This window comes from Cornus florida, unplaced genomic scaffold, assembly GCF_030987335.1.
Source record: "Cornus florida cultivar Cherokee Brave unplaced genomic scaffold, ASM3098733v1 CherokeeBrave_3.0.0_Hap2_Chr09, whole genome shotgun sequence".
In the NCBI taxonomy this organism is placed as follows: domain Eukaryota; kingdom Viridiplantae; phylum Streptophyta; class Magnoliopsida; order Cornales; family Cornaceae; genus Cornus; species Cornus florida.
Genome location: NW_026775579.1, coordinates 79,197,372 through 79,211,470, shown reverse-complemented (window position 1 = coordinate 79,211,470; position 14,099 = coordinate 79,197,372). Strand labels below are relative to the sequence as shown.

The following is a 14,099-nucleotide window of genomic DNA, read 5'->3' as shown; positions in this document are numbered from 1 at the left end:
CGTTTGAATTGTCGAAAGATCAAATTGGCAGACTGACTGACACATTTTGACTAGAGAGTAGAGACACATATTCAATTGATCAATATTCATCAATCTCTCTCATTTTATACGTAAATTCTTTGTTAAAACCTACCTTGATTGAGAGGATGTTTTGTATTTATTTATTTTTAGTGATTAAGTCTCATGTCCTCTATTTTCTGATGGTAAGAGATGATGACATTTTGGATTATTTTTTCTTGGTTCATTCATTAATAATATTTTCAGTTTTTAACTTGAGATCATCTTTTGCTTTAATACAATTTTCTATTGGCTTCCCCTTCAAATTATGCATTTGTCACTTTGTAGTAAAAAGGGTATCTCTAACCTCTAGGGTAAAAGTGGGACCTACACTTAATAAGCACACTGTCCTGTATTACTATTAGTTTATATATATATATATATATATATATATTTTTTTTTTTGGGTAATTAAATTAGTTTCTATTTTTTGCAAGCTAAACCTAGAGAATTACACTAAATCTGAATATAGATATATAGATTAGATATACAAGTCAACTACGGCAATCCTAAATGGTCTTGTGACACTGTACCCGCCCAAAATATCTTTGTCACTGGCTTAATCATTTTATCTAACCCTAAAAAAACTCTCCAGACATTGAACGCCACCACCAAGTAGTGACCATCAAGTTGCTATTCGCTTCCTAGAATTGACTTCTCATTTTTTAAATGTGAAATGCATTTCTCATCCAACTCATCATATTCAGCACAATCCAACCAATAATTGCCAAACCCTAATATATATATATATATATTATGAAGAAGAAAAGTACACGAAGATAAAATTCAACCAATACTCTAAGTCGTCAAGAGTATAATAATAGTACGTACCGATGCCATTGAAGAGAATGTAAAATTTGAAGGTTGATGAAAGTGGCGAACTCAAGACCACTTGTATAAATGAAATTGACTAAAGTGTTCCACGTAAGTTTAAGTTATTGATATACTCATTTTTTTTTTTTTTTTCCGAATCCGATGTAAAATAAATTCTCTTTTCATTATAGTGCGGACCTATTCTACCTATCAAGGATACAAACTTAAATACTTTTTAAATTATAGATTTGACATGATATCAGATTAAGAATTAGATCTATTCTGATATCAATTGTAACATATGAATATTTGTTTATTTATTTAAAAATTTAAATTATTAAATAATTTTACATACTATCTTATTTATATTCATTCACATTTTCATCCAAATTTAACGTTTCCCACGCTAGAAATAGTTAGTATCGAAAAAGTACCGATGCATCTAAGTGGGGGTAAATTTCAAGGGTTGACGGAAGTAGTGGGCCCACCTAGTACAATTCGACGCCTTAATCGACGAACCTTTTATGCGACTACAACAAATTCGACCACGTGATGGATATGGGCCCTATTCATTATCCCCACGTGGTCATATTCCCATCTCTCTCTCCTCTCTGTACTCTACATAGAGACATTTACTTCTTCTTCCTCTTTCCCCCTCTTTCATTCTACCCTCTGTACCCACTTTCTCTCTCCTCTCTCTCTCTCTCTCTCTCTCTGAATTTCTTAATATGAATTCTCAAAACCCATGTCTTGTAGTTTTGATCACAATCCTCACTTCACTACTTGTAGCAAAATCTACTACTGATCATGACTTCTCATACTTTGATGGAAAATTCTGCTTGAACAAGGATATAGAAGACCAAAAGAACCTGACCTCGCTGCGGCGGAGGCCCACGGTGGAGCAACCGGACTGCACGACTTGGACGGCGGCATGTTCCGAGGAGGTGCTCCAGCTCGCAAAGCAGCCGGAAAATGTCCAGTGGCTGAAGGGGCTGAGGAGGAGAATTCACGAGAACCCTGAGCTTGCTTTTGAGGAATTCGAGACGAGTCGGCTAATTCGCGACGAATTGGACAGAATGGAAGTCCCCTTTAAGTTTCCGTTGGCAAAGACCGGAATCCGAGCCATGATCGGAACCGGTGGGCCACCTTTCGTCGCCATCAGAGCCGACATGGATGCCCTCCCCATTCAGGTTTTAAATTTATGTTATGATAGAAGTCTTGATCAGTTTTTGTTATAAATATATAAATTTATATAAAAAAATATATATGATATAATCAAATTGATATATTAATGTCTACTATGGTAATCCAAGAGCTTAAATGAGTGGTATGCGGAAATACGATCGCGTTTCGTGAAGCAGAAGTTATTTTTTAGTTACTTTGTTCATAATATGATCACGTTTCGTGAAGAGGAGGTTATTTATTGACTCTCAATTTAGGGCATTTCGGATATTTTTTTTTGGACTAACTCAGTACACGTGGTTTGGGACATGTGCCCTTATCCATATTTAAGGGCACCTCCATGTTTGGAAAAGAGGTTAAGGGTACAATAATTTATGAGTTGCAGTTAATTTTGATGGAGTGACAATTTTTTTTTTTTTTTGGTTTGGTTGATGATTAGAGTGTTTGGTTATAGGAAGCTGGTGAATGGGAGCACAAAAGCAAAAATGCTGGAAAAATGCACGCTTGTGGGCATGACGCGCACGTGACCATGCTCATCGGGGCAGCCAAGATTCTCAAGAGTCGCGAACATCACTTGAAGGTTAATTTTATTTTTCATTTCATCTCCAAATCAAAATTTTATTTTATTTTATTTTTTTCAATTGGATTTACCTATTTTTTCTGTTATTAAATGTCATATCTTATTAGATGTAGAATGTTGCTTAGTTTAGAACTTTAATAAATTAATTTCAAGATTCTATTATTCCTCTCTATGTGGTACAATGTGTAGATCTGATTGGCGTCAAAGCACATGAAGTGTTCTTGAGAATCATATACTTACTTTGCTACACATAATTGCAACAATATGCTACTTTTTTGGTCTAAAAAGTAAGTCTATTGTTGTGAATTAGTTATTATGCTATATACCTTTTTATATAGCCATCACTTTTGATGGACAATATTGATTGAGATAAAAGTGCACAGCTTCTTTTATAGCTCAACATGACCCTAAACTCTAAAGGCCTTTTTTTCTCCAGATTGACTAGTTTTGGCAACATAATGGCACAATAGTAGTGCCTATGCTATCTTGTCATGGTCCTATAACTATTCCTCTTTGGATGAAGAATTTTCACACACAATCACACAGTCACCAATTTAGGCACACATTGTTTGCAGAGCTTGTAAAGCATTCTTCTAAAACCAGTAGATATGGGTTGGAATTGTAAAGGTTCAATTCTTGAGGTTGTTTTAGACATTTACATTTTGACACAGAGGGTGTAATTACTGCCCCAAGATAAGAGCTCAATGGTTGAGAGCCCTTAGGTTCATAAAAAGTGGGACCCATAAATATCTCACTTTCATCAATGCGAGGACTTTAACCATGGATTAGGGGACCCCCATCACATGTGGGAGTGATCTTCACCCTCTCTTGTGAAATGGATCGTTCAACATACAAGATAGGATCCAGATTCCTCGACGAGACCTGTCTTGTTTGCATGGCTCCACGTTGTCTATCACTTTTTGAAATGTCAGAAATAGGTTTGTTTTAAGGAAAGTGACACAAGAACTCACAGGAATGTGTGATTCTAATTCTCTTAGACAGTGAATGGTACTCTCATCTCAACCTCTATAGAATTAAGATATCATAGGACCATGTAATTTAGAGAACCAAGAGTTTGTGACCCTAAAATCTTAAAGATAGTGAAAAGTTCTCTAATATCGTCCTCTTCATGTTATGATCATGAAACCATTTTGTTTGGTTGGTTTTAGATAGTTCAAAGGTCTAGTATTTCACTTACTTTCAAATAAGGGCTCACATTTTGTATGGACAACATTGATTCTCAAAAAAAAATTAAAAAATAACATGGATAAAGCTTTAAAATTTCCTTGTTGATCTGATGTGAACTTGGTGGCATTTACTGCCACTTTTGGATCTAACCCTAAAACATTTTATTGTCTTGTCTTTTACTGGTTAAAAGTTAAAAGACAATAAATTCTATTTTATTGAGATGAGACATGCTTTGGCTTCATTACACATTCTGACTTCTGTCATGTTATCCTTCTTTGTTTTGTTTCTGTAGGATGTCCAAAATCTTCTATTTATCTGTCTGTGTAGAATGTGAAAAACATTTTTCACATCAAAAGGAGTCCAAAATAAATTTCATGCTTTTAAAATAATATTTTTGGGTAAGTTGCCTAGCATTTTTGTTGAAAAAAAGCCCCTTGAATCATATGCACATGACCCGTTTCGAGGAAAAATACTTTAATTCTCCAGGAACATTAATGACATGGCATCACAGACTGATTAAATGCTGACACGTATTGACAGGTAAATGCATTTTTACTGGCGTGACAAGATATAATTGGTTGATGACACTGATAATATAGTATCACCGGTATAGGAAAGCCTCTCTCGATAAATAGCCAATTGATAAACTCAAAAATCACCTTGTAGATTACAATAAGTTGCTCGTCTTGCTTTTATTGGAACTGTGTGTGAGAACTATTAAAGTCCTAAAAGATGGAAATTAACAAAACTGAGAGATTTTTATGATAAATCAACCTACATGACTAAACTATGTGTAAGACAAGTTCCCAAATAACAACCTTTTCTAAGACAATAACTTGATTGACAAAACTAATAAGGCAAAAAATTCCTGACTAGTTGGTGCCATTCTTATCACAGGGGACAGTAGTACTGCTCTTCCAGCCAGCAGAGGAAGCTGGTAATGGTGCAAAACGGATGATCGGAGATGGGGCTCTAGAAAACGTGGAGGCCATATTCGCGGTTCATGTATCTCATGAGCATCCAACCGCTATAATCGGATCAAGGCCTGGTCCTTTGCTTGCAGGGTGTGGCTTTTTTAGAGCAGTAATTAGTGGGAAAGAGGGTCGTGCAGCGAATCCACACCGTTCTGTTGATCCTATGTTAGCTGCCTCGGCTGCTGTAATCAGCTTACAGGGGATTGTGTCTCGTGAAGCAAATCCAATGGACTCTCAGGTTTTACTTTTTTCATAGCTAGAATTTTTATTTCTAAGAAAGTAGGGGAAAAATAACTTATTCGATTGATAGATGTTGTACATGAAAGATACTTATCAAAAAAAAAAGATGTACATGAAAGACTCTTAAGAGTTTTTCGAGTACTGATCTGACAACGGATTGCATCAATTCTGCTACTTAAAGGGTAGATATTTGTGAGTTCTACTTGTAAACGGAATCTAGTGCATAGACAACATGATTATAATTGAGAAGGATAGAACCTCAATGGGACCAGACAAATTTGTCACACCATCCACCATGACAAGGAAGATTGGATGGTAATGGAATCAGAAAGAGTGACGACATCAACCACTAGAGAGAATTACCAGGCGGCATAATTAGAAAGATTAAAATTCATGGAATGATTGATGATGGCTCTCTCACACGCACACGCGCTCGTGCACACACACTAGTTGTTCAACATGCTTAGCTACAATCACTAAAAAGATAAGATGCCAACAAATTTCAGGGGGAAAAAATGTATTACATTAACTACTAGAAAATTATTGAGCAGTGTGATTAGGAAGATTAAAAACTAAGGAACAAGGTAACACACACTCTCTCCCTCTTTCTAAATTCCCAATATGTGTGTGTGCGTGCGCGCGCGTGTTGGTTGCTAACTGAGTTCCACTTGCAGGTGGTGTCTGTGACTTCATTCAATGGAGGCGATAATCTTGACATGGTACCGGATACCATAGTCCTTGGTGGCACCTTTAGAGCATTTTCCAACACAAGCTTTTACCAATTGCTAAGAAGAATAGAGGAGGTTTGTTCAACACTTGAAATTAGAATCACCGCCTATCTTTTCCTCCGGAATCAAACTGACACGATCTAAATTATCCCCAACAGGTTATTGTAGAACAAGCCAGAGTTTTTAGATGCTCGGCAACAGTTGACTTCTTTGAGAAAGAGTACACAATTTATCCTCCCACAGTGAATGACGAGCACATGTATGAACATGTGAGGAAGGTGGCTATTGATTTGTTAGGACCGACGAACTTCAGAGTGGTCCCACCGATGATGGGAGCCGAGGATTTCTCCTTCTTCTCAGAAGTGGTGCCCGCAGCCTTCTACTACATTGGCATAAGGAATGAAACACTGGGTTCCATACACACAGGCCACTCCCCTCACTTCATGATCGACGAAGATGTTCTCCCTATAGGCGCTGCAGCTCACGCTACCATTGCCGAGAGATATCTCATTGAGCACAGATAATGCAGAGGGACTACCACCCTAGGGGATATTAATTTTGTACTCCAGGTCAAGGAGGACGGATTTATAGGGACATACTCCCACCTGTGTAGAGAGTATTATTCGTTAATGTGATTTTTAGCTCTTTTAGATGTATTAACTAATAGTGATTTGCTATATAGTTCATTCTGTTCTTTCATAGCACAAAACTGCATCAATCGATTTGTAACATATTACTGTAAGTTTTAAGCATAATTCACCGAGAATTATGGTGTTCGGTGTTGCTTCTGCTATCTGTATGTATATATAATGTTCCTGAAGTTGTATTTCCCTTGTGCATATATTATTTGTTGTATCCTTTAATTGAATACTTAAGATTTCTTGATCTATGGTTTAATTTATAGGTGAAAGCAAGTAGAAAGGCCAAATTTGGTGACTCAAGAACCACATAAAGAGGACTATAATGTTCTTTCTTTTCCACCAAACACTCCTGTGGGAAAATCTTAATGCCCAAGCCAAGCATATAACTTACACCCTATTGTCCCCCCTTAGAATAAGAAAATAAATTCAATGCAACCTTCTAAAATGCACATTCGCTATTGTACTTGAACGTTAGGGGTTCAAAACGAGAAACGACTGTTTTTTCATATGCGGAGACAAGGTTACGTACATTTGACTATTCCCATACTCTGACAGGAGTTTCATACAGTGGACTAGTCTTTTTTATTCGTAATTGTACCTATATCCTAAAATAGTCCTAGAATAATTGATTGTCACATGCTATCTGTTTCTAAGATGTGACCTATATGTATATATGCCAAACAAATCATCTACAATGCTAGTTTCAAGATATTAAATCTAATGATTTTTCATTTTTCTTTCTCCTTGGAGCATCCGCAGTGGGCTCTTTAGAGCCCAATTTCAGCGAGCAAATGGACTGTTTGAAGTCCAACGGGCTCGCGGTCTGCAGCTAGCCGGCCCGCGATCGTTGAAATTTTTTTTTTGTTTTTTGTTGCATCAAAACGGCGCCGTTTTGGGCTGCCGCTATTTTGTCTTATTAGCCAGTTGTGCACAGTGCGCCAAACAGTGCCTTTAAGGCACTGTTTGGCATATTTTTTTTTTTTGAAAAACCTAAAAATAGGTTATTTTTAGCTCCTTTTAGGAAAAAAAAATTAAAATAAAATTCATTAAAATATATATATATTGTTTAGGCACTATTTATCGAAAAAAAAAATTTATTTGGGCCAAAAATAAATTCAAAAAACTTTTGTTTTATTTGTTTTTTTTCCTTAAAATTTGTTTTTTTTTTTATTTTTTATTTGCTTTAAATTGTAATCCTTATTTTCTTATTCCAATTCATTATTTTTAATCTTTATTTTGTAATCCTTAAAAAAAAATTTATTTGGGCCAAAAATAAATTGAAAAAGCTTTTGTTTTTTTGTTTTTTTCCCTTAAAATTTGTTTTTTTTTTTTTTTTTTTTTTTTGCTTTAAATTGTAATCCTTATTTTCTTATTCCAATTCATTATTTTTAATCCTTATTTTGTAATCCTTAAAAAAATTTATTTGGGCCAATAATAAACTGAAACAGCTTTTGTTTTTTTTCCTTAAAATTTGTTTTTTTTGTTTTTTTTTTTTTGCTTTAAATTGTAATCCTTATTTTCTTATTCCAATTCATTATTTTTAATTCTTATTTTGTAATACTTATTTTGTAATTCTTATTTATTTTTAATCAAATTTTAAAAATATAGTTTTTTTTTTTTCAAATTTTAAAAATATAGCCGTTACAAATATAGTCGTTAAAAATTCAAATTTTAAAAATATAGCCGTTAAAAATATAACCGTTTAGAAAAAGTTAAAAAAATAATAATAATTTTAATTTATTATTATTATTTTTTTTGGAGAGCGAAAATTCGGAGAGCCTGATGAAGTGCATGTTTTTGAAGAGCAAAAACTGCTGACGTGGCTCTTGAAATTGCTGATATGATTTTTGAAAAAGATGATGTGGCATTTTTAGAGAGGCAAAATTCGAAAAGACTGATGCAGACGGCCTTTTAAAGTCAAAGTCAAACCAGTCATTGTAGAGAATATTATGTCTTTCCTTCAACATGACTATTTCAATGTCAACATGTATAATATTATATCTACAGTTCTTTGTTCAGATTATGTAAACTCATTATTTCGAATTCTGAATCTTGTTATATTTTATAGTTTTGATAATAAAATCTTTACTAACAAAATAAATATAAATAGCTGAATCAGCCAAACACATAAAAGTTAGTAATAAAAGAATGGTTTCAACAATCTAAATTCTTAATTCCCAGAAAATTAATACTTACAGGTCGCATTGACAAGAGTGCAAACTATGACTTTTGCCTGCAAATAAGTGAAATAAGTCAACCAAATGTGGTGTCTAATTAAAGCTTAGATAACAGTGTGGTTGACTTTATTATAATATTGACTTCATAAGCCTTGAAAGCAAGAAAAACACATGATATTTTAGCACGCACTTTTAACTTTTAAGTAAGCAAAACAAATAAATTTTCCCGAGAAAGTGGTGGAAAGTTCACAGCAAAGCGAGATCATGAACTGAAACTATTTTTATAACTCGAAATCACTATTTTTGTTAATTGGATACCTTGAATGTGAAGTAGCTGCGAATATACATGGGGAGAGAGAGAGAGAGAGTGAGAGCGTGCGTGTGTGTGTGTGAGAGAGAGAGGGAGGTATCTGTAGAAGGTTAATGGAGAAGGTTTACTTGGGGGTGTAAAATTCCGGCCCTCTCGTTGTTGGGCCAATGAGGCGAGGAAGGCCTGGACATTTACTAGCCCTACGTATGACCGTTTACCAAGAAGAGATTATAAATATATAGGTCAAATAGTTCTATTCTATTCTTCTTATAATTCCCACGGATTAATGAAATCTAGTTTGTTACACAAGATTGTCACATTGACTCATTTTCACATACTCTAGGTGATCTAATGCACCACAATGTTACTTGTGACTTGGTTCCATTAGCTCTATTACCCTCAAGGGCATAGTGGTAGACTTGTTAATGAATCAGATTTTGATTCGAATTCGATCCGATTAGTAAGGGCAGCTCCGCTTTTTTATATCATAATATGCAATATATTAATTATTAAATAATAATTAATTAAAAATCTTTCTTTTTGCTTTTTGAGATGCAAACTTACTAATTAAATTCTTATATTTAAGTGTGGTTAAAATATCTTTTACAATAAACAATATAGCCAATCCATTTAATCTTTCTCGCGACATAGTTGATCGTAGATACGATTTTATTGTGAATCAAATTACTGGTATTTTTTCCTTTCACTATTGTATAATCTTCTAATTCTTTTAGATAATTTGATTGTTCATTTGCTAAACTTTATTTAAATTTTTTGTTAGGTTTTGATTATTAGTTATAACAAATTTATCAATAGCTCCCTTTTGAGATTGAATTAGTTTATCTATTCTTCTTCTTCTTCTTCTTCTTAGATCCGGATTCATACTTTCTAGCATAGATATTAAAAAATATGGGTAAAAATAGTCACAAGAGCCTCACAAACAAATATACAAGTATATGAAAAATATAGATATATACAAATTTATAATAACAAAAGTTAGTAAAACTAAAAAATAATTAAGAAAAAAGAACAATATAACCTAATTTAGAAAATCCCAATTCAATGCTGCTGCTGCAAATTTTTCAATAAAATAAAAGTGCATTCAAATTGAGATTTGAGACTAATAAATATTGAGCAACTTGTTGAGACTGCTGAGAGAGGAGAGAAATCAGAATGAACATGAGGAAGAATAAGAAAAAATAAATAAATAAAATAAAAATCTAAAAAAGTCGATTCCCCATATAACGGCTAAATATTTGTTGTGGTGCAACTTACCGAAAAAATATTAAATATATATAGTGCTGGTGTAAAAAAAAAAAAAAAAAATGTGTGAGATATTTAAGGAGATAAATAATTTCTCTCTTCGCTAAAGTTTAAAGAAAAGGTGTGAATATAAGGAGAGAGAAAACAAAAAAAGAAGAGTTATTTTAGGAGATAAATTTTTTAGAATTAGTGTTCAATACAGAAACAATTACAATATATATCATATATAAGGTAACTATAATATTTTAGGGCATTTTTATTGAATGGGGCCTTAGACGGCCGCCTAACTCACCTAAAGCTCGAGCCACCCTTGCCAATTAGGCGGATATGGATTCAACAAAAAATTCGATAACTCGTTTATGATCCGAATCTAATAACCCGTTTGCTTAACAAATCGGATATAGATTTTACCAATTCGATCCGAATTAAAATTACATATGTAACAATAATATATTTATATTAATATTATATATATGTGTGTATTAATTATACACCATTAGAAAATTTATCAGTGATTATGTACCATTAGATCAATAGGTTGCACAATCATATTATGTAGTAGCCAACGTATTAGTACCTCTCAAATAATATCTCAGACCCACCCATAGTTTTAATTATATGGTCAATAGACAATAGATCTGGAGTGAAGCGAAGAGAGAAAGAAGAGTGAGGCAAATAGAGAAAGAGATCCAGCGAAGCGACAAATAGAAGGAGATCGAGCAACCAAGTGATTGATTGAGTAGAAAGAGATTCTCGATCATACCCTCTAGTATCATATTTCATTTATATTTTCTTTTTCTCTTTTTTTTTTTTCTTTTTTTTTTATCATTCTATGTTTACATGATGCCCTGATCTGTGTTGTTTGTGTTCTCTTTTCTCTTTTGTAAAATCGTTCAGTTCTTTCCTCTTGTTTTCCTTTTATTATTTATATTCTTATTCTCATATACAAGTTAGAAGCCAAAAATTCCATGTCTACATGCCCTATTTTATCCTAATTGGTGTTGCTCTTTTTTTCTTGGGTAAAGTGCACTAAACCCCCCTAAACTATTACCCGATTGCAAGAAACCCCCCTGAAGTAAGTAAAACCCCCTAAAGTATCATTTTGTTGCAAAAGTTAATAAGCTGTTAACGGAAAAAGTAAATTATTTTTTAGTCCTTGAGTTGAACGACACCGTATTTAAGTTCTATATAATTTCAACTACTGTTGTGGCAAATACAATCTTAGGTCCTATAAAAAGGTGACATCACATCAACCTTTTCTTTTCTTTTTCCATTTTTGTTCTTTTTTCTGTACTGCTGTGTGATACCCCTCGGATCCGAGACATGGGTTGATCAGGCCCAGGCCCAAACCCGAGGGAATATCAAACAATTAATATTTTATAATGAACACGGAATACAAAATAAATTAAGAAATGAAATTAAAGCTAGAGAGAACTAAGAATAGAATTCGCAAAATATTATAATTATTAAAATCCATCAAACCCAAACTCCAAAACTTCATCAGTTTACAACTTGGAAATCCATCTCTAGTGGACCCCTATTAAACATCCAAACGGAAGATAGAATAACTGTAATAAACGTCCAGAAATAAAACTATAGAGGGAGCCCTACATCGTCGGAAGAGTGAATAGAGACCTCTGCTCAGCACGAACACGTCTAAGCCTGGAACTGTCGTGTACCTGAAAAATAGAAGTGGGTCAGACCCACGCGCAAGTTCTATACTACTACAATCCAAATAGAGGCCCGATACGCATGTACATCCTAAACAATTCAACAATAGCTAATAGTCCGTAAATATATATATAATTAAATCATTAATGCCAATTAAATAATTAAAACACTAACAAGTAATTCCAATCAAATAACTAAAAATAAATATCATTTAAATAAATTAAATCACCACAAAAGAAAACAATTAAGCACCTAATAAAAAAAAATAATGACACATAATCAAATAAAATGCACTTAAATAATAAATTAAATACCATTAAATACCAGGAATACCCTTTTTAAAATTAGGGGTATTACATTCTTCCCCCCTAACAAAAGGAATTCCGTCCCCGGAATTCACTCTTACCTTCTTCCAATATTTCAGGAAATCGTGAGCGAATGACATCCTCTCGTTCCCAAGTGGACTTAGACTCATTGTGATGACTCCACTGAACACAAACCAAATGAATAACCTTATTACGAAGAATCTGATCTCGTCGGTCGACAATACGACACGGTGGCTCTAAAAAAGTTGCATCCGGCTGCAACGCAATCTCCCCAACATCGATATGCTGATACCGATCCTCATCTCGAAGAAATTTCCACAACATGGAAACATGAAACACGTTGTGGACGCGATCCAAAGTATCCGGAAGTGCCAACCGATAAGCAACAGCTCCAATGCGATCCGTAATCATGAATGGACCAACAAATCGCGGTGACAACTTCCCTTTCTTCCCAAAGCGCATAACACCCTTCATAGGAGACACTTTGAGTAGAACCTGATCCCCAACCTGAAACTCCAAAGCCCGAGTACGACGATCAGCATAGCTCTTCTGCCTACTTTGGGCAGTACGCATGCAATCTCGAATAAGAGCAATCTTTTCAGAGGTATCCTTGATTAACTCAAGACCTAAGAATCGATTCTCTCCAACCTCCATCCAACAAACAGGTGACCGACACGGTCGACCGTACAATGCCTCAAATGGTGCCATACCAATAGTCTTCTGAAAACTATTGTTATAAGCAAACTCCACAAGTGGCAAATATTCCTCCCAGTAGCCCTTGAAATCCAGAACACACGACCGAAGCATATCTTCCATAATCTGATTCACCCTCTCAGTCTGTCCGTTAGTCTGAGGATGATAAGCAGTACTAAGGTGTAACTCCGTACCTAAAGCCTGCTGAAAACTCTTCCAAAATCCAGATACAAAGCTCGAATCCCTGTCCGATATAATAGACAATGGAATGCCATGTAGTTTCACAATCTCTGAAATGTAAAGCCTCGCCAACTGCTCCGAAGTGTAGTCAGTGCAAATAGGCAAGAAATGAGCTGACTTAGTCAACCTATCCACAATGACCCATATAGAATTATGCCCCTTGAAAGAATTTGGCAACCCTTCCACAAAATCCATAGATATGCTCTCCCATTTCCACTCCGAAATTGGTAGTGGCTGTAGAGCTCCTGGCGGCCTCTGATGATCAATCTTAACCATCTGACAAATACTACATTGAGAAACAAAAAGAGCAATGTCCCTCTTCATACCTGCCCACCAAAACAGCCGCTTCATATCTTGATACATCTTATCGCCTCCTGGATGAACAGAGAACTCAGAGTGATGAGTCTCAGTCATCACATCCTTCCTCAAATTATCAGCAGAAGGTACCACTAACCGTCCCTTGTACCTTAAACCTCCATCAGCCCCAACATAGTAGAATGGAACCTCTCTGGAAGCTATCTCTGCGACCTTGTCGACACACTGCTAATCGGTGAGTTGTGCTTGTAAAACCTTGCGAATGATGGAAGGTGTAACCACCATGCAAGCCATAAAAGAATCCGATAACTCATCCACACTCTTTAAAGCATTCCACTCAGTAGTGAATAGAGCATAAAGACTACCAACAGGTCGGCGACTGAGTGCATCCGCCACTACATTCGCTTTCCCTGGATGGTACTGTATAGAAAAATGATAGTCTTTTACAAACTCCAACCACCTGCGCTGTCTCATATTTAGCTCCCGCTGAGTGAATAAGTACTGCAGACTCTTGTGATCACTGAATAATCTGAAGGACTCACCCAACAGATAATGCCTCCAAATACGCAAGGCAAAGACCACTGCTGCCAACTCCAAATCATGTGTTGGATAATTAAGCTCATGAGGCTTAAGTTTCCGAGATCCATAAGAAATCGATCGCTCCTCCAGCATCAATACGCATCCAAGACCCTGTAACGAAGC

At 35.1% G+C, this 14,099-nt stretch overlaps 1 protein-coding gene across 1 annotated transcript; it reads left to right on the top strand.

Annotated features, from left to right (window-relative positions):
- Positions 1–1,487: 1,487 nt before the first annotated feature.
- On the top strand, positions 1,488–6,662 carry LOC132274526 (IAA-amino acid hydrolase ILR1-like 6). The gene is made up of 5 exons (XM_059775818.1): positions 1,488–2,059; positions 2,506–2,631; positions 4,717–5,031; positions 5,708–5,836; positions 5,920–6,662. The coding sequence occupies exons 1-5, from the start codon at positions 1,598–1,600 to the stop codon at positions 6,283–6,285; spliced, it is 1,398 nt and encodes a 465-aa protein (XP_059631801.1). The 5' UTR covers positions 1,488–1,597; the 3' UTR covers positions 6,286–6,662.
- Positions 6,663–14,099: the final 7,437 nt, after the last annotated feature.